Source organism: Echinops telfairi, unplaced genomic scaffold (genome assembly GCF_000313985.2).
Source record: "Echinops telfairi isolate 266 unplaced genomic scaffold, ASM31398v2 ScPeMD7_7;HRSCAF=31, whole genome shotgun sequence".
Lineage (NCBI taxonomy): Eukaryota > Metazoa > Chordata > Mammalia > Afrosoricida > Tenrecidae > Echinops > Echinops telfairi.
This window is the reverse complement of record NW_022103904.1, coordinates 11,557,026-11,582,558: the sequence shown is the minus strand read 5'-3', so window position 1 is coordinate 11,582,558 and position 25,533 is coordinate 11,557,026. Positions and strand designations below refer to the sequence as shown.

The 25,533-nt window shown below is 37.7% G+C and overlaps 1 protein-coding gene across 3 annotated transcripts in view; it reads left to right on the top strand.

Moving 5' to 3' along the window:
• Positions 1–22,499, top strand: part of VSTM2A (V-set and transmembrane domain containing 2A) — a 33,022-nt gene extending 10,523 nt beyond the window's left edge. The window contains exon 5 of one of the 3 annotated variants that reach the window (XM_013006060.2): positions 20,023–22,499. In XM_013006060.2, coding sequence (XP_012861514.1) covers positions 20,023–20,111 — 89 coding nt within the window. In that variant the 3' untranslated portion in view covers positions 20,112–22,499. The other 2 variants (XM_004708037.3, XM_045286391.1) reach the window with 2 other exon arrangements.
• Positions 22,500–25,533: the final 3,034 nt, after the last annotated feature.

Below are 25,533 nucleotides of genomic sequence, written 5' to 3'. Positions count from 1 at the left end.
CCAGGCATCTCTGTAAATTACCTCCAGCAGTCTTTCTGTATTCCTCTGTTTTGAATGTCTCCTATCCCCCCCCACACACACCCCCACCCCAAAGAAGCATTCTCTAACAGAGTCAAACACACCTGTGCTTGCAGCTTCCTACACCAGCCCAGCCACCTTTCAGGCCAGAATTCTCGCAGACAGCATATGCTCAAGATCTCTCCTTCCCTCCAACTTCCTTACAACTCTGCCCCTGCACTCCTTTTGTCTCTTAGCAAATTAGTTCTTGCAAGGCAGGACCAACTCCTACAACTGGAGTTTTTGAACTCTCTTGCCTTTCATTTTTTGCTGTTTTCTGCAGCATTTGCACACAAATCACTCTTCTTTCTTGACATTCTTGCATCTCATGCTGGGTCCCTAGTTATTGGTTGTTAGCATCTTTTTTCTTTATTGAGTTTCCTTTCTTTTTATTTATTAAAAGATAATTTTATTGGGGCTCTTGCAGCTCTTATAACAATTTATACATCAATTGTATCAAGCATATTTGTACATATGTTGGCATAATTATTTTCTAGGCATTTATTTTCTATTGAGTCCTTGGTACCAGCTCCTCTTTTTTTCCCTCCCTCCTTCCCCACACCCTAGTGACCCCTTGATAAATTATAAATTATTATTTTCATATCTTTTCATATCATATTTTCATCTCATATGACCACTAATCTCTCTTCCCCCATGGTTCTGTTATTCAACAGAAGGGAGGGGGAAGTGGGGTTATGGGTTAGTCCTTGTGATCGGTTCCCCCTTCCTCCCCTTTTCTCCCCATCTTCCCCTTACCCTTCTGGTATCACTACTCCCCTTCCTGTTCCTGGATGCCGTGTATCTTGAGCTCTCTTATCTGTACCTGTGCACATGCTCTGGTCTAGCCTGCAGTGAAAGGCAGGACTGGGGTCAAGGTAGCGGAGGCTGAAGAAGCCTCCTCAAGGACCCTGCGGAATATTGCGTCTTTCATCGGTGCTTTACTGCTCCCTGGTTGACTCATCCCTTCCTTGTGACCCTGCTGTGAGGGGATGTCCAGTTGTCTACAGACAGGTTTCCTCTCTTAAAGGCAATTCTTTTCCCATTCTCAATTCCATAATCTCATACATTACCACAGGTTTGACTTTTAATATTTACATGTAAACCTCCTCCATTCATGTTTTTAACACTGGTTTCTTTACTGCGATCCATACCAGGTTTCTTATTGCTCAAAAGCATTTTTGCATATATGTCCCATTGACACTGTGACAGATGGAAGATTGGGGCACATGTGCAGTCACTCTGCCTGTTGGAATATGAAGTCTATTTTTCCTCCTGGGTTGGCCTTGGATCACTCATCCCCAAAGAGGATCATTCTGAGAGAAGGAAAGATGTGACAATTCCAGACAGTCTTTTAAGAGAAAATGACTTCTATTGTGCTTTCATTGCTTCAAGGCTGACCACCATATAAGAATTACAACTACTATGAGTCTATCTTACCATGGGAAGCCCAAACAAGGCGCAAAACATGTGTGAAGAAACCATCTTGGACATTCAGACTACCTCAACTCTGATCCCATTGAATGAAGCCTGAGATATTTTCAACAAACAGCCTCGCTGAGCCCAATTAACCCAGAAAACTTAAGAGATAGTAATCAATCGTTGTTCTAGGGCAGTGGGCCTTGAGATGATTTGTTAAACAGTTATAGATACTCACGTGTCTCTGGTAGAACAACAAAAAGGTTGGCAAATGTAGCAAACCAGTAACTCTGGAAGACAAAATATGGCAATCTGCTCCTATGAACATTACTATTTTGAAAATATTATGGGAAAGTTCTATTCTATTACATAGGGTTGACTTCACAGTACCCAGCAAAAATAGTAGATACTTAGATCAGGCCACCAAAACTGAAATATTGGAAATTGAAGTAGCACACACACACAAAAATGTTTTTCGTTTTATGTCCCAAGCTCTCTTGATAGCAACATTACCATCATAGGTATTAAGGATACCCTGAACAGGTTCACATCTCCATCTTTGTCAATCATGACTCATTCCATTTTGTTGATTGTGTCTCAGAAATATCTTGGAAAAAATGTATATTTTGGGTTCTAACACTATTGACTTTATTCTCAACATTTAGTTCATTGTCCCCATCTATTCCAACCACTCTTAACAGTTTCTATATCTTTTAAAATTCAAATATAAGGAACAGATCACATTGGAGCACACATTTAATAATTAGTGTTTCCAAAGCACCACCCCTGGTGGTGTAGTGGGCTACAGGTTGGACTGCTAACTGCAAGGTAAGCAGTTTGAAACCAACAGCGGCTCTGTTAGAGAAAGATGAGGCTTTCTATTTCCATAAATGGCTACCGTTTCAGAAACCCAGAGGGATATTCAATGCCTGCCCTCGGAGGGCTGCTGAGTGACAGTCTACTCAATGGAGTGAGTTTGGTAACCCATTTCTGAACTGAGTTCTCAACTCTCACCCTCATCTTTCTGCCTAGACTTTCTGAATCATTCAGAGACTTTTTCAGGTGCTTTCTTGCTTCTATTGCAAGTGTTTTGCTTGCATGTGACTTCCTCAGTCACTGAAACCCTATTCAAATGCACAGTTATTTTTTAAGGTTAATTCTATTGTTTTAATCAGAATTGGTGGTTTCCTCATCCAAGCTTCCACCATGTTTTATTTACATTTACTTCGAAGCATATACTTCCTTTATTATAATACAGTTTCTAGTCCTTTTTTTTTAAATTTTTTTAGCTTTTACAGGTTTCAGCACTAGGATTCTCACTTCCTGGAGATTCCCCAGTCTCAGACAAACCGACAAACCAAAACAGTTGTCTTCCTAAACTATAGCTTCTTGGTTACAAATATTACAACTTACATTTAATTTTATTTCATAGTCTACCTAGCTTAGGACCTTATGGAACACAGTAATGTTTGGGGAAAGAAGGAAAAGAAAGAGAAATATGATTTTTTTGTTTTTATCTTTCTTTGCCCTATTTAATTTTCATAAGTAAATCATTTTTTCATTATTCCAAAAGTGATAAGCCTCCTAAACAATAATTCTCAAATCGTGTAATACATATTACCAATGCCAGACTCACTAGGATACTAGTTAACAATTTAGGTCTGAGACTCTATCTAGCACCTACGGAATCAGAATCTCGGAGTATAGAATGGTAAATAGGTATTTTTATAGACTGTGAATCGTGAGCATGTTTAGCATTACACTATTTACATATATAAATTCTAATGAGTTATATAGGAAAGGGCATTAAAACCTTCATGGGAAATAGAATGGAAAGGTATGGGAATTCTCCTATAGACATGTTGCAGCCCCCTTGTACTCATTCTTATTTTAACATATGTTGTCAGTGTTGGACGTATGCGTGGCATGATAGCTTTAGAGATTCCGTTCTCTTGCCTTATATTTCCAGTACTAAGATGGACTTTGGCTAAACTGTCCTTTTCACTCTGGTAATTGTAAGACAAGTGGCTATGGTTAAGATTGTAGCTCTGTTTCCATGGGTGGTGCCTGTAGTCACTCAGCAGGAATGCTGATTCTCTGAACTCCGAAATATGCTTATTGTGTTTTCACCATGACGTGAACCTAAGCATTGAGAGGCAGCTGCTGCGGCAGCTGCTAGAAGCCAAGGGCTCACCAATGCTTCCTTGCTGCTGACACACATGGCAGCTTTCCCAAAGTGGCCAGATGTAGAAGGAATAATCTTGAAACCCAATCTCAAAGCTGCCTGGAGGAGGACAATGGGGAGCTCCCGTGTGTATGCAGGCTGAAGGTCTCCGCTGAATTGAGGTAGGGAGCGGATCTTATATGGTAATTCAGACCCTAAGGCTTTCTTTTGGTTGAAATGGTCCAACTTGGCTGCTTACCCAGGATAAATGAATTTGATCATTGTGATTCTACCGACTAAATGAATACCAGGTTACTCAAGTGTCTAAGAATCAAATGAAAAATACAATTGAGGAAAGGCTTTGGATGGTATGTCAGGGAATCTTTGAGAGAGATGTTTCACCCAGAAATGCGAAGTCTCTCTATACAGATTAAATCCTACTGTACAATAATTAGCTGGACATAAAAAAACAAACTCAAGTGATAGCTTTAGCTACTAAAGTTTTCAATTAATGGCTGGCCATGTTAAGATTCACTTGTTAATATCTTGACCTTTTTAATTGAGTAGATATTTTCAATGTTTTAATCTCTAGTCCTCAATTATTTCATGATACTTGTGTTTCAGGAAGAAAATGTAGAGGAGCCCGGGTGATGTTTTAGTTAAGTACTGAGCTGCTAACTACAAGGTCAGCAGTTCAAACCACCGGTCAGCATCTTGGAAAATAGATGAGCCTTTCTTCTCCTGTACAGGGTTACAATCTCAGAAACTCAAAGGGGGCAGTTCTACCCTGTCCTATAGGGTTGTTATGAGTCAGAATTGACTCGATGGCAGTGAGTTTTTATTGTTTGTTTGTTTTGCTTTTTATGTTTTTGGTTGTTGTTTTCTTATTTTTTTTAATCATTTTATTAGGGGCTCATCAAACTCTTATCACAATCCATACATCCATCCATTGTGTAAAGCATATTTGTACAGTCATTGCCCTCATCATTCTCAAAACATTTGCTCTCCACTTTTATAAGAGCAACTGTCTGGACAGACCATCAAATGGTTGAGAAGTTGCTGGAAAGACCTAATTATAAATCAAAGCAAATTGTGTCCTATGAGAGAAAAGAAGTGCACGAATTTCGTGTAGAACATTTCCATCATCTACACCAGTGGTTCCCAACATTCCCAATGCCGCGACCCTTTAAGTTGCTCATGTTGTGGTGACCCCCAACCATAAAATTATTTTCGTTGCTACTTCATAACTGTAATTTTGCTACTGTGATGAAGCTGGCAACCTCTGTGAAAGAGTCGTTTGACCCCAAAAGAGGTCATGACCCAGAGGTTGGGAACCGCTGATCTACCTACCCCCTAACACCCGTGTTTCCACTGTAAGAGGAAGGAAGCTCCTCTGACTTAGCATCTGCCCGAGTTGCTCCTCAGGAGGGCAGTGGTGCAGCTCTTCCTCCCAGCACTGTGTGTCTCAGAGTCTGCATTCGTTATCATTGAGCTGCAGTGCTTTCACAGGACAGATGCAGACAGAGATTAGCACCTGAGAACAAATAAGCAACTGCTTGGTGTCAAATCCTGGCAACCCTGTGTCAAGGTAGAGCTATTGAACTGTGCCCTATGGTTTTCAGTGACTCGTATTTTCAGAAGTAGATTGGCAGGCCTCTCTCCTGAAATGCTGCTGGGTGGATTTGAACTTCCACATTTAGGTTAGCAGTTGAGCACCGACTCTAATTTGTACCACCTATGGACTCCATATTATGGTAACTATTAGCTGTAATCTGGTCATAGATGCATAGGACAACATCTGTGAAAAGAAAAGATGGAGGAGCTCAATATTAGCACTCAGAACAAGTTCAGGAGAACTCATGTACAATCTCGAGAATACATCGACCTAAATACAGAGACCCTAAGGAGTCCTTATGATGTACTGGTTACACATTGGGCTGCTGACTGCAAGATCGGCAGTTTGAAACCACCATCAAGCTTTGCAAAAGACAGACAAGGTGTTCTGCTTCTGTAGAGTTGCAGTCTCAGAGATCCATAGTGGTTCTACCCTGCCCTACCGAGTCCCAGGAGTCAAAATGGACTTGATTTCTTTTTTAAATATTGAGACCATTCTGTAAATGGTCTATAATAACATAAATCATACTAGCTATTAAAAAAGCAATAAAATTGAAAACAATAAAATAAAATTGCATTCAATAATAGATTAGTCATGCAGAACACTAATTACCTAAGGGCGGGAAAGTTATGAAATGACATTGAGTACCTCATAGATGAGAAAAGCAAAAGGTTATTATTAAAAGTGTAGAAAAGAAAGAAAATACAAAAATGGATTTCAGAAGACAATCAGAATCTTGCTCCTCAATGGAGCACCACTAGAATGAATGAAATAAGTGAGGACCTAGGGACCTGAGCAGACAGTTTCAAAGGGCAGCGGGAGAAGATTCAGGAAAATATTGTGATGAAATGCACCAACACCTGGAGTTAGAAAAGGAATGAGGGAGGCGCCCGATCTTACCAATCTGAACAAGTTCAGGAGAACTCATGTTCAATCTTGTGCATATATTCTACCTGCAGCTGGAGCCCTTAAGGAGCCTTAAGGACTTGTGGTAGTTAGTGACAATGTTCAAAGAATACAATCTGTATGGTGTAGTGGTTACACATTGGGCTGCTAACTTCAAGATCAGCAGTTTGAAACCACCAGCCAGCTCTGCAGGAGAAAGACAAACTTTTCTGCTTTCAAAGGGAAAGAATAAAACTGTCATTTTTCCAGCTGAAAGAATTGAATTAAAAATTCAAGTGCAATGTTGAAGGATTATATTGGGAAAATATTGAAAAACAAAGGAGATATTAAGGGAAGATGTGGAACGTGAATAGAGTCAGTGCACCAAGTAGAAGTGACTGATATGTGATCATTTCAGCAGGCAGCATATGATCAAAAGAGGTGGTATAGAAGGAAATAGTACAAATTGCACCAAAGGCATTCATGAAAAACAAGACCCCTGGAATTGACTGAATATCATCTACGATATTTCAAAAGTGGATACAACCATGGGAGAGAGCTCCCTGAGCAGCCAAGTGGAAAAGATACATATTTGCGACCATTCCAAAGAAGTGATCCAACAAAATGTGAAATACATATCATTGATATCATGCACGCGTAAAGATTTGCTGAAAATAATGATTCAAAAAAATGATTGCAGGAATATATCTAGAGGAAACCACCAGAAATTCAAGCCAGATTCAAAAGAGGACTTGGAATGAAAGTTATCATTGCTGATGCCAAATGTTTTTCACGGCAAGCTGAAGATCCTATAAAGATATTTAATTGTGTTTCATTGACAAAAAAGACATTTGATTTTATATATCATGAAAAAATATGGAAAATATTGTAACACAAAAAAATTTTAGACCAATTGAGGTCATTCAGAACACAGACCAAGAGGCAGTTATTTGAATTGGACAAAGGCATGGATACTACACAGTTAAAGAAAAAGTAAGCTATGCATCAAGGTTGTCTCATTCACCAGATATTTGATCTGTATTTTGAGAATAATCCGAGGAGCTGGACTATGTGAAGAAGAATGCAGGACCAGCGTTGGATGAAGCTCACTGACAGCACATGGTATACAGATGGCACGCCTTGCTTGCTGACAGCGACAAGGACTTGTGGTAGTTAGTGACAATGTTCAAAGAATACAATCTTCAACGGCGAAGAAAACAGAAACCTTCAGCACTTGGCCAATAGGAAAGATCATGATCAATGGAAAGAAGACGAAAGTTGTCGAGGGTTCCATTTGCCTTGATTAACAATGGAAGGAGCAGATGAGAATCAAATGACCTATTTTTTTTTCCAAATCTGTAGCCCCCCCCCAAAAAAACCCTTAAAGTGCTCAAAAACAAAGTTGGACAAAGGATAAGAATGCCTGGAGAATTATGTGTGCATTTTGAATTATAATGTTGGCAGTGGATATTGAATAGACCATGGGCTGCCGGAAGAATGTTCCTGGGGAGCAAAGATGCAGAGATGTTGCCTGCAACACTTTGGGCCTGTCATTAAGAGGGAGCACATAGGTCCTGAAGAAGGTCCTCATGCTCGGTACAGTGCAGAGAGGCCAGTGAAAGGAAAGCTCTGAACAAGATAGACGCAGTGGCTATCACAGTGGGTTTGAACCCGCCAGTGGTTTTAAGGATGGGATAGGACTAGGCAGTGTTTAGTTTGATTGGACATGAAGTTGCTGCGATTCAGAACCGACTGGACAATGTTTAACAAAACAACAGTTAGCTGTACCACTTGCGTGTGCTTGTTTCATGACTGCTATCCGCAGTGGTGGATGAGAGTAAATTATCTACACTCTTCTGGATCTTTCAGGCCAGTGTTTCTTATTGAGGGTAGGCAGGTGAGGAGTGAAAGAAAGAGACTGGGTACATCTTTCGAACTCTTGGTACAAATGATAATTTCTGGTTTATACTGTAATTGACTTGAGTGTGCCATATAACCTACTAACTCTCTTGTCCAACGTTGTAAGTGACTCCTTATTACAAAATGGGATAAAATGCAGAATTTTAGTGTAGCTGTGTGAGCTGAGTAAATGGCATGTATGTGGAAATCATCATTACACATATAGCATGCTAACTTAATTAAATTCAAGCTTTCCTGGAAGACCCTCTGAATTCTTAAAAATTGTAAAATAGTTATAAATACATCTGGAACATCAACAAACATGTTAAAAGTTCTAAAAAGAATAGAAAATATGATGAGAAAGCAACTTGTCATTAAATTAGTATCGTGATAAAAAATAGATTCAGATTTGCATCCTGTCTTCCTAATCAACTAGCTTATTTCTTTGATTGGCTAAAAAATTTCTCCAAACTTTAGAGTGCTTATTTATTAAACTAAGCTAGGAATACTTATTAGCTAAGGGTCATTTGGTTACATGAATAGAGACAATATTTTTAAAATATCAAGTTGAGTAACTTGGCACACGCAGTGACTTAAGAACCTGATGACTCTCCGAAAGGCCTATGACTGAATTCACAGGAGAAAGACATGGGAGTCTCTACTTCAGTAAATACTATAACCTTGGAAATCCGGTAGGGCAGTTATACTCCATCCTAGACTCAAAAATTCACTATTATTGAACTGACGCTGACCCATTCCTGGTGACTCTGTAGGGCAGGGTAGACCTGCCCTCTTGAGTTTCCGGGATTGTAGCTTTTGATGAGAGCACAGAGCCTCATCTTTCTCCCAAGGAGCAGGTGGTGATTCCGACCTGCTAACCTTGTGGTTAGCAGCCCAGGGCCGCCTATCGCTCCACCTAAGGGGCCCGATAAGGTTGCTGTAAATCAGCGTCCACTTCGCAATGGCTTTGTTTCCTTTTTTGTATTTGCAAATCCAGCTCAGCAATTGTTCTCTTCTTTACTAACAAAATAACATATTATCAAATAATCATGTTTCAAGAGGATAATAAAGACACACAAAAATGAATAGTTATTCACAGACTCCTGAACAGCTCTAAAAGTCTATTGAGCAGTATAATATATGGTGAATGTAAAAGGAGAGAAGGAAGACATTATGTAATTAATAAATGTCACAGAAGAGCATTTGTCATGACTTACAACATGTATACAAATAAGCTCCCATTGACTAAAGAGTCAACAACAAGCCAGCCGCTGGGAGTGTCACAAAACATCAATACACAGAAGATTGATAAATAATAATTAGGTTTTACTTAATATGACAGTTTCAAAGAGTCTGAAAGAGTATTGCTTGCATGAATTCAGTATCCTAAATGCATAAAATAGTGCCATTATAAATTGAACACTTTGGGTTTAATTAAAGAAAATTATAAAACCTGGAAGAGATGATCAGATGTTTCATTCCAAGAAGCTGTGAGCAACTGGGAAAATAAAATACAAGAGAGGAAATTCAATTAAATCATTTTATTACTGCACAGACATAAACCTTTTTGAAAATGAACAATGCAGCTACTTTTCAAATAATAAGAAAGTTCCAAGTATTCTATTAAACATTTCAAATAGCAATAAATAATGCAGTAAGTCTGTGTGTGGCACAAATGGCTAACCACGCCAGTGCTAGTCATAAGGCTAAAGGTTCAAACCTACTCAGCAGTGTCTCTGAAAACAGAAATTGCTTCTAACAGGTCACTGCACAGAAAACCCCAGGGAATTCTACTCTGAAACCATGGAGTAGCCCCAAGTCAGAATTTACCTGACAGTAACCACTAGCAATTACAAAACCAATTAAGAATGCAACCAAATTTCAAAATATAAAGTTGTGAAGTACTGTGCAATGCACGGCTCTTATGAGGCTCAGTGTGTGTATGTGTTATCTTTGCATGCTATTTTACGAACACACACCCTGTACCATTTTATTCAGCTATTTGAAAAATTGTTTATGTTTTGTTGTTCTGACTAAACAAATGTTTATGCCACCGAGACAATGTTCTCAATTCTTCCAGTGCTACAAGGAATTAATTTTGTTAAATGCTGCCTTTAGAGGGCAAGCAGGAGAATGTCAGTCACCAGCCGTAGACACACTCTATCACTGAAGAATGCAATTTACTCAAATGATCTGAATCACGTTGTGTGTGAAGATAGGAATTATGTCTGGCTATTTTTGGTGTTATTGAATAACTAGCACTATGCTTCACATGTAGTTAGAATTCCACAAATATTTAAGGATTAAAAATTAATTTTGGTCTGTGTGTAGTACAAAGCATTTGCCAAGATAATACTATAGCTAAAAACATAGAATCTTTAAAAAAAAGGATTATGCATCCAAAGGCTTGCTGAATTATTTATTACTATTTGAAATGTTTATTTCATATAATATTTGAAACTTTTTTATTAGTTGAAAATCAACTGCATTATTTATCTTTAAGTAAACAACCACAGATGACACATATATCAATGGACAAAGAGAACTGGAAAATAGTAAATGGGCCATCCTTCCATACACACCCAAGACAATAGCAATATGAATTTATTTAAATCGTATTTATGGAAGAAACTAGGTCCAAGAAGGTAGATGGTTCCTCGCAACTATTGTCCCATTTTATCTGCATGTGGTGGAAAATATATGGATTGAGAAAACCTTGTTTCAACTAATTCTATGAATTCCAATAGCTAAGAAGATAATTCTATTGCAAAATTAAACATTCTAGTTTAGACGATTTTGAAAAAGTAGGCTAAGGAAACAGGTAAAGGTGTTGGCTCCACCGTGAGAAAGTACATGGACGGTCTTTAGATATGCTCCTTGTGTTAAAGCAAGTATGTTTCTTATGCTCCCTAACTGTTTCCTATTGACATCTTCTTGGCATTACAGGAAGTTGGTGGTGCAGCGGGTTAAACATGGGGCTGTGAACCACAGATGAATGGTTAGAACTACCAGTCCCTCCTCAGATGAAAGAAGTCTGTTCCCATAAAGAGTTACAGTTTCTGAAACCCTGTTGAATAGTTCTCCTCTGATCTGGAGGATTTTTCTGAGTTTTAATCAAGTTGATGGTGATGGGTTTGGTTATTGGCATTAGAAGAGTCTAGGAGACACCGTGGTTAAGCACGAAGCTGCTAATCAGAAAGTTGCTGGTTAAAAGTCAGCAACCACCCATGGGAGGAAAATGAGGAAAGATTTATACCCGTGGGACCTCCATGGGGCAGTTTTACTCTGTCTCACTGGTTTGAAAGAGCCTTCATAGAAGTGGGTTTGATTTTGATCTTGTTAGCATTTGATTCTTACCTATTTTCCCCTCAAAAGCAAGCAATGCTGAAAGCCATTTGTGAATGTAAATCAAGGTTATATCTTTAAGTGGCTTTTCAGTTAATTTGGAGCCGTCACTGAGTGGCATGCACAGTTAATATAATAAATCCTTTAGGCATTTTCTTTTCATTCTGAGTTTCTTAGTGGTCCTTTCTTTAAGCATATAAGCCTTTTCATTAATTATTAACCTATTAATAAATAGCTAATCAAAAAAATATATAAGGCTTCCGCCCCCTCCCCTTACTTTATTTCTCCAGTTAGTAATTGATTTCTCAAATCTTCAGCCACACTGAATTCCTACTTCCTCAGCTCAGGAGGTATTATAATGCATATATCTTGCTACTGCATGAAATAGTCCATAATGAAGCTGGAGCCACGTTATATGCATTTCCTGATTCAGAGAAAGCTATCCCAACATGCTCTGGGAGGACAGCCTTCTGTAAACAAAGTCAAACCACTGCAACACAAATTGTCCTCATGTTTTCCTTTATTCCAGTTCCCAACTGCTATGTATAAACCCTTAGTCAAATCTGACATTATTCAACGATGTTGCCATAGCAGCAAAACCACATTCATTTGGAATCTCTGTTTTGGAATCTTTGGTTTATCAAACAAGATCTGCATTATTACCTGCCTTTACATTATGAATAAAGGGTTTGCTACTTAAGAATGGTAACATACTTACAAGAGGCATACTTAAACTCCATAAAGAAATAGTTCCAAACATCTCAGCAATATTTGCTCATATGCCAGTAAGTGTAGGGCTAACTATAAACCAATATTACTATTCATTTAAAAAGTTATATGTATATAATAGTAGAACTTTATTTCTTTGAAAATATTTTACTTGTTCCACTAGTTTGAATCACCCTTACTTCCATTTTGGTAAAAGTGCTAATGTTCCCGTTTTCTATCAGCAGAATTGAGAAGTAGAGTTCTTGGGTATGAAGAATCATCCGATGGGGTGGAAATATGATGCGAATGAATTGATAGCACCTTAGTTCTAGGGTCAAACAGGACCGGATGTGAATCTCAGTCCTACCATGTTCCAGCTGAATAACCAGAATAAGCTTTACTATTCTTGCTTCAGTTTAGTTAGGAGTAAAATGATTATAATGACTTATAGAGTCATGGTAAATGGTAAGAAATAATACGGGTTAAACATTATGAGTTGCTGCTACCATTGTTACTTCTGTATCTAATCAGTTCCTACTCATGAGTGAGGTCTAATAAATATGCACTGTGTTAAATAAGTGCCTAGGAAACTGATCAGAGAAAGGCAGTCTGTGTCTTTGTGGCTGTGCTTTACTTACTGTAGAAGAGAGAAGACTGACAGGTTGTAAAAAAAAATCTAGAACCTTCTGTGATGAAGGAGGAATCCCATGCAACTTATCCTTTAGAACGGTGGGCAACTGTGTTTTCGCCTTCGCTACAGTGAGAGGGCTCGTAATAGAAGAGAGTTGTAAGTTTGCTGACTGTAGGAAAGCAGTATAGGAAATTTAAACAGCAGCTGCCAACGTGCCAGCGTCCCATAAAAGGGGCTATTTATGTATTAGGTCAAAATGAAGTGCATTTCTTTTTAAAATGTACTTCTGGGAGAAACTGGCACTGGACCCATAAGAATTCTAATAAAAAAGACATTGTTCTCAAAAAATTATAGGATAACATCATCCCATTCTTTGACCTTTCCCCCTAAATGGTGATTTAGTATGTGCAAACTTGAATAAAAATTACATTAAAAGCTAGCTCAAATTTTCTCACACACCCATTTTCATTTCTTAAGGCTGACATTTGTAATAAAGAAGTACATCAAAGGGGGTTGTGCTGCTCTGAGGGCTGCAGTGGACATTCATTTCTTTATAACCTTGGTATTTTCACAGACAAAAATCATTCCATTGTTGCTTCTTATACAGGAGCCCTCATGGTGCAGTGGGTTAAACATTGAGCTGCTAACCAAAAGGTCAGCAGTTCAAACCATCAGCCATTGCATTGTGAAAAAAAAGTGTGCTTCCGTGAAAACCTGCAGGCTCAGAACCACCCTCAGAATCATAGTGGGAACCCTTGGCAGAAACCTCTTCAACATCATAGCAACAAACATGCCTCCTCTGAGAAGATGTTGGCTGTAGTTGAAGTTCATTGGCTTGACATCAATGGAATCTTTCTCATGGAAGCCACAAGTCAGCCACCCAAACAAACAAACAAACAAACAAACAAAACCCTCCCTGGCATCATCGAGTCATGTAGACTCATAGAGACCCTATAGGACAGGGTAGAAATGCCACTGTGTGACTACTGTCTGTGACTCTTCAGCAGAATAGAAAGCCTGGTCTTTCTCTCTAGGAGTTGCTCCTTCAGTGTAACCCACTACTCTCCCAGAGCTCCTGAACCAGCAAATCCCCTGTTTATGCATTAAACACCATTACTATTCAATTGAACAAAATAAAGGTTCTGGAATCAGACAGTAAAACCAAGGAGAGACTGTAATTGTTTTTCTTGCTCCTTTTGAGTCCTGTCAGAGAGTCAAACAAGAAAAATCTCAAATGTCCAGAAAAATTCATGTTACCCGCATCTAAAGCAAGATAAAGTTGTTCTCATACAGGAACAGAAACTGCCAGAAATATCCCAAGTTAAAAGAAAGTGTTTAATTGAAGAGCAGGCAAAGGTTTAATTCGCTCACTGCCATCCAGTCAATGCTGATTCATAGTGACTCGCTGTGGGTTTCCCAGACTGTAACTGTTTACTGGAGTAAAAAGCACACTCTTCCTCCCACAGAGAGGCTGGTGACTTTAAACTCCCAACCATGCTTATCCCAGCCCAACACTACACCACCAGGGCTCCATGTTTAGATGGGCCAAATTTATAGATAACCGTCTTAACTCTCCTCTTAGCTCTGAATGCAATGGCTGTGGCCTCCTTTGTGATTTCCTTATAGTCAAATAAATATGTTTTTTATTGTTGTTTTTATTCTCACCCTGTCACTAACAATTGGTGGCATTTTGAATAATTCATTTACTCTTGCTTAGTTCCAGGCTATAAAATTTACACTCTAAAGCATGAAAAAGAGTTCTTGGAAGGGAGAGGGACATCTCAGAATATTAGTGAGCTACTGCTCACTCAAATATTATGAATTCTAAGGAAAATTTATTCTGACAAACCATGATATAAACGTTTTAAGATGATTAATCATAAAATATTTGGTATACTACATTTTATTGCATATTTATTTTTAATTATAATTTTAAATCATTTGGGGGGAGATCTTACGGATATTATAACAATCCATCATTCAATTACATTAAGCATGATTGTATCATTGCTGCCACCATCATTTTCAAAACATTTTCTTTCTTCTTGAACTCTTTGATATCAGCTCCCCTTTGTCCCCCTCCCTCCTCCACCCTACCCTTCAGGAACCCTTGTTATTATATTATATAGCATTATTATTATGTCATCTCTTAAACTATCCAACGCATCCATTCACCTAAAATTCTGTTGATCATCCCCTTCAAGTGGGGTTATATTGTCATCATTGCTGTCAGTTCTCCCTTTCCCCTCCCTCCCTACCTTTCTTCCTGTACCCTGATGGAATCATTACTCCCATTACGATTTCTGAAGGGTTTTCTATCTTGAATGTCAATGATTGCATATTTTGTTATTGCACTTCACAGATAATGAATTTTTTGTGAACTGAAACTTGGCAACAACCATTCTTCAAGCAAGTATCTTTGTGCCATTTTTCCAACAGCATGTGCTTTTCTGCGTGTCTTTCTGTCACATTTTGGTAATTCCCATAATATTTCAAACTATTTCAAAATGCTATTGCACACAATAAATGGCAGAATAGCATTCACATAACTTCATATGCACTGGGAAACCAAAAACAAATGCTATGAATCGACTGAGATATTTACTTTACTGCAGTGGTCTGGAACCAACCCACAATATCTTTGCGGTATGCCTGTAGAAGGAATCAAACTTATTCTTTAGGAGCACTAGGATGCTAATGTTGTCATGTCAAATATATCCGTTTCAGTTTTGAAAAAAGAGAAGTTTTACATGTTTATTTTTCTGAGATATGTTATATCTAGTATATTTTCTCCAAATGTACATAATAGACCTTTATGTGTGAAATAATAGCTTCATAGATCACTTTGCACAAATGAGGGGAAATGGGCGGTCTCAGGAAGAAGCAGATACATCATGTGCTTGACTGCATTGCAGTTGCTTCATTTCCGCATTTTACTACTTACTCCTCCTGGAAGCTAGGCTGAGTTACTTCGTACTGATGAGTTACAGTTTTCTGATCTGGAAAAGAAAATTCATCATATTTACTATAGCGGGCTGTTGATGGGATGGAATGGAACAATGCATACTAAGTGTCTAATGCTTTTTGCTCAGCACTTAGTAGATGTCCAATATATTATTCAAGAAAATGCAGAACAAGAAGGAGGGAGTGTTATTAAATCTGCCTGATGCTTTCAGGTTAGTGTGTGTAAACATCGGTAACATACAGTAACAGTAATGGAGCCTCTCCTGAGTGGTGCAAACCGTTAATTCACTGACTGCTAACTGAAAGTTTGGAGTGTCTATTCTACCCAACGTTCACTCAGAAGCAAAGTCAAGCAATATGGTTTTGGAAAACCAGTCATTGCAAAGTCCAAGGAACACATTTCTGTTCTCACACCCATGAGGTTGCCAGGTGTCAGCGGCGACCCGAGCACAATTGTGAAATGGAGCTAAGTCCTTTCATTTGGCACACGATTGATGAGAGAGTAAAAGGGTAGGAAGGAGGATGAACAGTTTCTTGCTGCTGCTGATTTTTCTGGATGGAAGCTATGTTCAGCTTAAATAGAATGAAGACAATGACAGGTTACTAATCCCTCAGTGGCCATAATTTCCTCTAAGGCTACAGATAGCACAGCTGTTATAAAAGGAAATTGATAAAAGAGAATAGAGTGATCTATCATCATTTGTTTGCTTGCTGAAGATGCCAAGGTATCCAAGTATTTTGGTTTTATTTTATTTGTCAATGTTCTGTTTTCTTATGCATTCAAAATTATGGTGAAGATAATATACCTGATGCTTTTTGCTTGTTTCTTCTCTGGCAAACTTGATTGTCATAGACACTCTTTTGCCTTTTTCTTTGGAAAAATCATTTTATTGGGAGCTCTTAAAGATATGATAACAATCCATAATTCAATTAGATCAAGAATAAATGTACAATTTCTGTCATCATCAGTTTCAAAACATTTTCTTCCTTTTTGAACTCTTTGATATCAGCTCCTCTTTATCCCACCCCCACCCCTGCCCCACGGAACCCTTATTATTAACACTCATGAGAAATGCTTGCTTGTCTTATGTTAGAGAAAGAGATACCAATATGAGCTATTGCAAAAGGCAGAAGAAGAGAGAGCAAAAGAGGATAAGGTTGGATGCTAAATTTCTGCACTACTTAGACTTCTAAGACTTCTTAGACTTTTCTATTTGGAAAAGGTAGAAACCATCTCCCTTGATAATACCGTTTTCTTAAAGAGACATGGAGATAGATACATAAGAAAATCCTATAAGAGATCTTTAAGCGTAGAAACAATATCTAAATAAATGAAGCACACGTTTAAAGCATCATCATTAAGTAGACATAGTGGGGTTGTGAAAGGCATCAGAATCAGAGACAAGAAATCTCGGGTTCTTTCTTACTGCTCTTCATCTAAGCTTCCTACCTGTGCATTTGCTTCACATAATTCAGATAAGAGCATCTCCCTTTTGTCTCCATAGAGTATTTTATGTTGGGGCAAAGTTTAAAGTTTTTGAAGACATTGCTTTAAACAATTTGAGTAATTAAAAAAAACTCACTAAATATTTAACTTTTGTCATGAAAGAGTTTGTAGTTTAGCTAGAAAGATGAAGGTAAAAGTATAATTAATTACAAATCTATTTGGTCCACAGGAAAAAAACAAAAAACAATATCCTACTTAAGTTCAAGTGTTGGACTGCTAATAAAAGGTTGGGGGTTCAAATACACTAGCTACCTTGTGAGAGAAAGATAAGATTATCAAGCCCTTAAGATTGACAGCCTCTGAAAACCTATGTAGGGTCACGATGAGCCTGAATAGACTCGATAATATTGGGTTTATTAAGAATGACATGACAGGTGGTTACTTAAATGCACAATTTCATTAAAGGTAGACTAAGTTATCCCGTTTGGTCTAGATGTGGAGCCCAAGTATAACAGAGGGGGAAAATTAAGCTGTGATCTTATTCCAGCACAGTGTCTTGCATACTAAGAAAAATACAATCATGCATGAACAGTCATTGTGCTCATTTTAGGAAACATAGAAGAAATCTTATTTGGGATCTCAAAAGCTACGGGCAGCAGAGGAAATTAGACTCTGCGGAGCTGCTGGCTGCAATTCTGGGTCTTGTTTAGCAAAAATGAAATGTTTTCAAATGTAAAAATGAGAATAAAAGCAGGATGAGTGGCCAAAGGTCCCCTTTTACAAAAAAGAAAACTTCTATAGAATAGCCCATGAGCTGTTTGAGAAACGGGAAGGGTGCAGCTGGGACTATGGTAAATCTGTCAATATTATGTTATTATAAGTAATATGTAGAAAACATGTAAACCCAAGTGAAACTGGCTCCAATAATTATTTGTGAAAGTCACTATGCATTTAGATTCTTAGATTTGAATGTCTGAACAGCTCTGGGGTCCCATACGCATATTATTAAAAATGCAATATAATTCAATATATATAATTTACTATGTAGAATTCATTTCACAAGTAAATGAAGAACATTTAAAAAGAGGAAAAAATGAGTAGTGATTTGATGAAAAAGTGGCATATTTTATAGTTTGCTGTGTTGGGGAAAAAAACACCTCAGTTTTATCACATAATTGGCTTGACAGTGATACATTATCTTTACTTAAGGATATGTTATGAAATGCATTTATTTAGAGTGGATGACTGATTATAGCCTGAAAAAAAGCACCATATTGCAATGGTATATTTAATACCTAATGGCATTCCAATTATTTATTAACCTTAAAAATGTTGATACTTTTCTGGTTACAGTACATAATTGGGTATCTTTTTCAATTATGCGAAAGAAAATTTTAGGTAAATTTTCCTTTCACTTGCACATGCTGACATGGTATAATGGAAAATGTTGGGTCAAACATGGACAATCTTATAGTGGGAGGTGGGGCAGTCCAGGAATTTCCTATGAATGCTGACTAAGAGGATGCAGCATTTTACAAGTGCAGTTTCAGGAAATTTGGGTCAATTGTAATGTGTATGTTCCAGAGAAATCACTAAATTAAAAAATCCTTTTTAAAGGATAGCGTATTTAACTGATATTATTTCTTTTAGTCTTTTTTTAGAACTTTCTTCAAACCCAGAGATTTTGTGCCAAATTAAATGGCATTGGCTATTTAGGAAGCCATTCAGTCATTTTCTTTACCCCTTTTTATATTTCATATGAAGAATCCCCTCTTGAAATCTCTTTTCAAAGATTACAGGATACATTTGCATTGTGGAGAGTGCTAATGGCTATGGTGGTACAAAGAGTGCATAGATTTTCCTCCTGAATTATTTACTAACTTATGAAAGCTAGGTGATCGTGTTTTGAATTTTTGAGTCTTTTCACCCAATGTGACTAAAGAAATACCTTCCAGAGCCCCGCCACCAATCTTTTTCCCTTAAGTCACCAGGCTGCTGTGAGAAGAGAGTGCTCAATCATTTAACAAGGGCAAAATAGTGCCGATGATACTAAAGTAAATGACCAGAAAACAATGGCATGGATCCCCTAGTTAGCTATTTAAGGTTCCCACATTGTTTGTCTATAATGTGTTTTTGTCTCAATTTATCATTGCTAGAATGAACCTGAACATGGGTTTAGCTAAGATATGTAAATGATCGAATCCCCTCACCTTCGCTGAACAAAATATGTCCAGAAAAACAATTTAATTCTCTCCCTCAGTCCTGGAGTACTTTAAATTTTGAATTCTTGCTGGGCACTAATTTTTCCTCAGATATCAAATATATAAAATTGAGATATCACTGACTCTAAAAGTAAATGTCCAAAGAAACCCACCCTGGACCACCTATCCTATCACTGTAAAGCCTGCTGTGCTCAGCTTTTATTTTATGTCCTATAGTTTTAAGCTTATGTACAGGGGATGCAATTTGAGGTTCCACTACAGGAAAATCAAATGGCCATAGGCAAGGAGCCTTGAGAAATCGCTTGAGGGAAACATATCTGCATCGGTTCCTAGGTGTTCCCAAACATGTGATGGCATTGTGTGAAAACAGAACAAACACGACCAACTTCCTGGGACTGAAATACTCTGTATGTGTTGTTATTTGCAGTGCATGCCAAGACATTCATGAGCACCAGAGCCAAATATATATATGTATGTGTTTAAAACAGCCTAATAAGGAGCATTGGAAATCTTCAAGATGAGCGAATATCTTATAACTTCTTCCGCAGGTGCGAGGATAGCTACAAGCCATGGACTTTCTGTCCTGCTTCTTGTTTGTGGCTTTGTGAAGGGTGCTTTGCTTTAATCTAAAGTGCTGACTTTTTCCAATATCACTTTCTCTTCTTAAAGCAAAGAGCAAATCGCCTGTAAACCCTACGGAGCGGACAGCAAAGTTGACCCTAAACTCCCAGCACCACTCTGCACCCACTGTCCTCTAATTACCTACACAAGGAGCGCCTGCTTCAGGAAGCATAAACGAAGAGGCTTTCACACGTTTTGTTGCTATTTTCTTTGGCAAGCCACTGATTTTTGTTATTGTTTCAAGAGAAGTCGTGTGGCACGATAGGACACTTTCTAGCAGCAAGATTTCCCCCCATCCCTTTTCTTTGGGCAACTTAAGGCATCATCACACTGACTCCTCAGGGATTGGCCTGAACCTCATCAGTCTAGTGAATGCTTACCATGGAAACCACTGATTCCTTACTCATTCAAAGACCCTTTATCTCCAGGAAGCAAACAGAGATCAAAAGGAGACAGAGCACCAACTATGATCCAACAAAAGTCCCCGTGTCGGGCAAGAACAAAATTATCAACAAAAAGAACATCACCTTAAATATGGAATAACATAAGAAAGAGGTTGTTGTTGGTTTTTTAATTGTCATTTCTTTTTCAAATTTCCTTTTTATTTCCTTTTTTGCACATCTCTTGTTCGTTGGTGGCAAGTGCTAATTATGACCAATCCCTGTTCATTCTGGGATGTTTGTATAAATAACTTTGAGTGTTCTATATTTCAGTGTATTTTATTCATTTCACAATTCCTGTATATGCAAACTTGACAATTTCTGTAAATTGCTTATAGTATGTGTGTGCTATAACTTCAAAGTAGATATACTATGACCCAAAAGCAAGCTGATTTTTATCATTTATCATATGCATATATATATACATATGGATATCTATTGGTCCAGCCACCACCCAACTTTTGGTAAAGCATTTGTTTTTCATTTGTACTTCATCTATTGTGTGAATTGTGTAGAGCATTGTTTGACTTTACAGGTTTGACAGTTGCAGGTGGTCTCTGTTGCCTTCTGCTTCTTTCTGGAAAATGCACAGTGAACATTGTGTTGGCCTGTGATAAATTAATTAATTTTATTATGTGTATGCTGTGTTGGAATTTGCTGGGATTTTTTTTATGTATAGGGTTTATTAAAATTTGAGGGTCTTTTGACTGTGAAGAATGTCTATTCTGGTTTTGACCCCTATTTCTATATTATTGTCAAAAAGGGATCTTGCTTCTAGAAATTTTGCCTTGGAAATGAATGTGGAGGAAGGAATGCATTCACCATGGCTTTCTAAATTCATGGAAGAACACTTCCTGCTACGGCTGAACATGCTGCTTTCTTTGACCTTTATGAATTTTTGTAACTTTGTCAAGCTATTATTTGCTGCTAATTACATTTTAATGTCTCCTAATTAAAAATTAAAATTTGGTTGCCGTCTAAATATAACATGCAAAGGATGACTGCAAATCACTGTGGAAGATGACATGTTCAGTTTTCACTAGTTCAATGAATTATAATTTTAAATATTCCATTGTTATTTTAGGCTTTATAATAATTCAGACTATTTTTATTTAGAATCTGTTTTCTACTCTGGGGGGAAAGGGGCAGAATATCCATGTGTTCCACATGCACCTTGGAATAGTTACGAGTTGAGAGAGAAATGACCTAAGTTTTCCTTCCAGAGAGAGGTTCTTCCACTCTCTTTCCTTGCAAACCCGAAGATCATCTCTGCATGGTTGTCAGTTCCCTCCTGAAAGTCCAGACTGAGGCTTGGAGGCAGTGAGCACCCTCTGCTTTTCAAAGGTAAATGCATTTGATTTCCTGCCATTCAACTAAGAGCAGTGCACACAGTTTTACAATCCTCTTGACATTGTTTTATGAGACATAATGTTTCATGCAGAACTTCAATTGTCATTTTTCCTGGTCAGTTAGGTTTCTTATTTCAGTCAAATGAGAAAAATAAATAAAGGTTTTCATTATGCTATTTTATTAACCTAGAAAAATATTTTCTTTCAGAATTTGATATTTAAGATTATATAAGATAAATATTATTCAATTGTCCGTTTGGACTCAAAAGATTACATACACTGAAGCATAAATTAACATACGGATTCAACTTCAGTCAATTTTGGAAAATCCACCATGTAATTTACTTACTCAAAATTCCAGTCATGAGATTAGTCAATTCTAAAGTGAGAGAGACTTGTGTCAGTACCAACTGCAAGGTACGTGTGCTCACAATGATGGACAGATGCTAGTTTGGGAAGGCCTCTCACTAGCTCCATTGTGTCGGTGCCCACCTTTCATGAAGACTTCTCTGTCGCTGTGCCACCACCAGCCGGGCACAGTCCTCTTTGGAAAGAACATGGCACACTAGATTCACTCTGACCATAAAAGTTAATATGGACATTTAAAGATTGGAAGGGAAATTATAATATACTAATGAGGTCTTCTAGTGGGTTTCACATTCTATTGCACCCCTCTGGGGTTATAACTTTGTATGTAAAAATGAACATGGAAACTAATAAAGATTGAAAAAACTCAGCTGGCTTTCTCAACCTTGATTCCCAAGGTTAGATAAGGACTTTCATAAAACAGAACCATAGGAAGTTGCAAAGACATTTACTAGAATTTCATTTAAGTGCTTTGTTTCTTTATTAAACACAAGTGGCAATGCAAGCTGAAACAGGTGGGAAGAAAAGAGCAGACCTTGGCTACAGCAGGGGGTCTTGATGCGGGTTACTCTAGAAGCTTGGCCGGGTTCCTGTCAATCACATGCTGAAGTTGGAAACGACTGAAATGATATGTATGTTTCTGTACATGAACCCATTTTTTGGAGATGGTCTTTTGCATTTATTGATTCTAAAAGTGAGTTGATTTGATTTGCTGGCCTAAAAAACCGAGTTCTTGGATGGTTTTGAGCACCTATGAGGACCTGGTTATTGCAATTTTGACCCGATTTGCCTTAAAGTTCTTGGAAGCAAGATGTGTTTAGAGTAATATATTAGGTCACGTGTATTTTTTTGACAAAGAAAGGATATATTTTTAAAATCATAAATTGTTTTCCTTGACACTTGTCCTCTGCAGCCTGGAGTAATAATAGCTATGGGGTTAAGTTTGCAGAATGTTTAGAATGAATATTAGTACCTTATGTATAATGTTTCAAAAGATTCACAGATACCATTCAACTAAGTGACCTTGGTATGGGTCCCTTATACAATTGATTTAAGTTAAATAATAAATAACCCTAATAGCACTATGAGAAAAATAAAATACAAAGGGTAAATGTAATGTCTAAGATAATTAACAAGACTTGATTTTTCTCCTCTTAGAATTAAGACGGCTAAACTATTTTAAGAAGCATGTGCACATTTTAAAATACTATACCCAAATAATTTTACGTTTAGAATCACTGATTAATTAGGTTGTACCCAATCATTCAGGACATGTTATGGACTGCAGATTTAGCACTCCAATGGACGAGATCTTATCTTGTCAGAAAGAAGAGACAAATGATGAAAATTCACAAGCCAAGAAACTGTTCGGTAGTTATAAATTCTAAGAAAGTACATTCTAGGAAAAGCTATGACTCCCAGTGGTCCTGGGACTCTGCTGAGGAGGGACATTTAAATAACTTGAGTGACAAGAGCCCACCAAGGGATGGCCTGGTAGGAGTCTTCCGGGGAGAAGGAACACCCTGTGCAAATGTCCCAAAGTAAAACCCTCCAGGCTTTGTTGAAAATCGCAAGAATCTAAGCCCACTTCCTCGAGTTCCTTCTGAAGCTTAGTGCCCCTACATGGAGTTTCTGAGGCGCAGAACAGCTCCTGTGTTTGAACAACAAACCTCGTGTTTAGCAATTCAAAGCTTAACCAGCTGTAACTAGAAAAACCAGCCATAGTAAAATACAGAAGGGCAACTTGGCAGGAGAAAAGGTCAGACAAGACAGAGTCAAATAAGATTAAGTCAAAGACAGAGCAAGAACATGATTTTATAAAAATGCCACTGTAGGCTGTCATTGTGAAAGTAGAACCCACGCTCTTTTCAGGGTGCACTCTCATCCTGTATTGTGTCGTTTCAACTTGTAAGCAACACTCCTTTGGGAACAACATGAACAGCCTTGCTTCTTTCAAATAGTCACTATAATTTTGCATAAGCTGTAGAACTGTATTAGAGAGGAAAGACTGAATCAACATGTTAATGCTAAGTTAAAATTGATCATTTTGAAGAGCAAAAGAAAAAAAGTGCAAGATAATTGGAACTGCTTTGAGGGTATGCCTGTACTACTGACAATAATTGCCACTAGAATTTGAAATGGAGAAAGAAATGTGTCAAGTGAAAGACCAGACAGACCAAAAGAGGAGACTCACACCTCCATACTTGTCAAAACACTACAATCAAAAAAGCAGAGGGAGAGCAGAGGGAAATTCTACAATACGTATGCATATTTAGTCTAAGATTATGAACAGTTTAGACCATAAGCCTCAGAGTTCTCTACAGTGCATACCCCAAAGGCAATGGATTGAAATAAATGGAGTTTACTATGAAGAAGATTATAATGAAATAGTTTTATACTTAGTTAAATTATATTTTCAATGTTAAGGGAAAATAAAATTATTCTGAGATAAGCAAGGCTCAGAAAAAAAAAATAGTATATATGTGCTCTTCCTGAAAACTATGCTTGTGTTTATTTCCTGAGAGATGGATCAAATATAAGAGTTTAAAGATAAATAGGCACAATATAAATTGTCTACCATTTGAACTTTGAAATTGTGTTAAATCTAAAGTATCATTGACTATTTTATTATGTTGTATTGTATGTAAGCAAAAACAAGCCTCGCAAAACAATATTTACCCTAACGTTGCACATGTAATGCACTCTAATCTCTATTTCGTTTTGTTTCTTTTTTGTTATTGTTTTCCACAAAATATTAAATTGACTTTTCAATCCACAATTTGAAAAATAAAAAGGTCACAGATGTATTTCATTCCACAATATTACATAAAATTTAAAAATAACTACATGGGAATGTAATATGTAATATGACTCAATAATATAATGGAGTTCTAAACACTTGTATTGTGAAACGCAAGAGCATCTGAGATTATCCAAGGAAGACATGAATGTATTTGCTGTGCTCTGCTGTTTGAAACTCCTGCTTGGCTCGAGGAGGAATAAATAGGTCTACGCTTGGGGTTCTTTGGTTTGTATATTTCAGATTTGCAGCATCTGTCACCCCTCTGTCCTTGAAATAATCCACAACCCCTACTTACAACCAATAAGGGCTAGAATACAATTCCTTCCTCGAAGCTTTGATAAATGCAGTGGCGAGTAAAGTGCCAGCATAGTTGAAGATTGCATCCTTGGTTGAAGCTCAAATGGGAAACCTAATTTCCACAGAGATGGGTGGTGGCAAAAGTCAGCGAAGCCCTCAGTCTCTGAAGGAACAGCTTGTGTGGCTACTGCTACAAGAAAAGATAGGCCAGTCTTGAATGGTCAACTGATGATGAGGTCTTTAGAATGACACTAGAGAGGAACCTCCTGACATCACATTTAATTTTAAATTCCTGAAAAGAAAA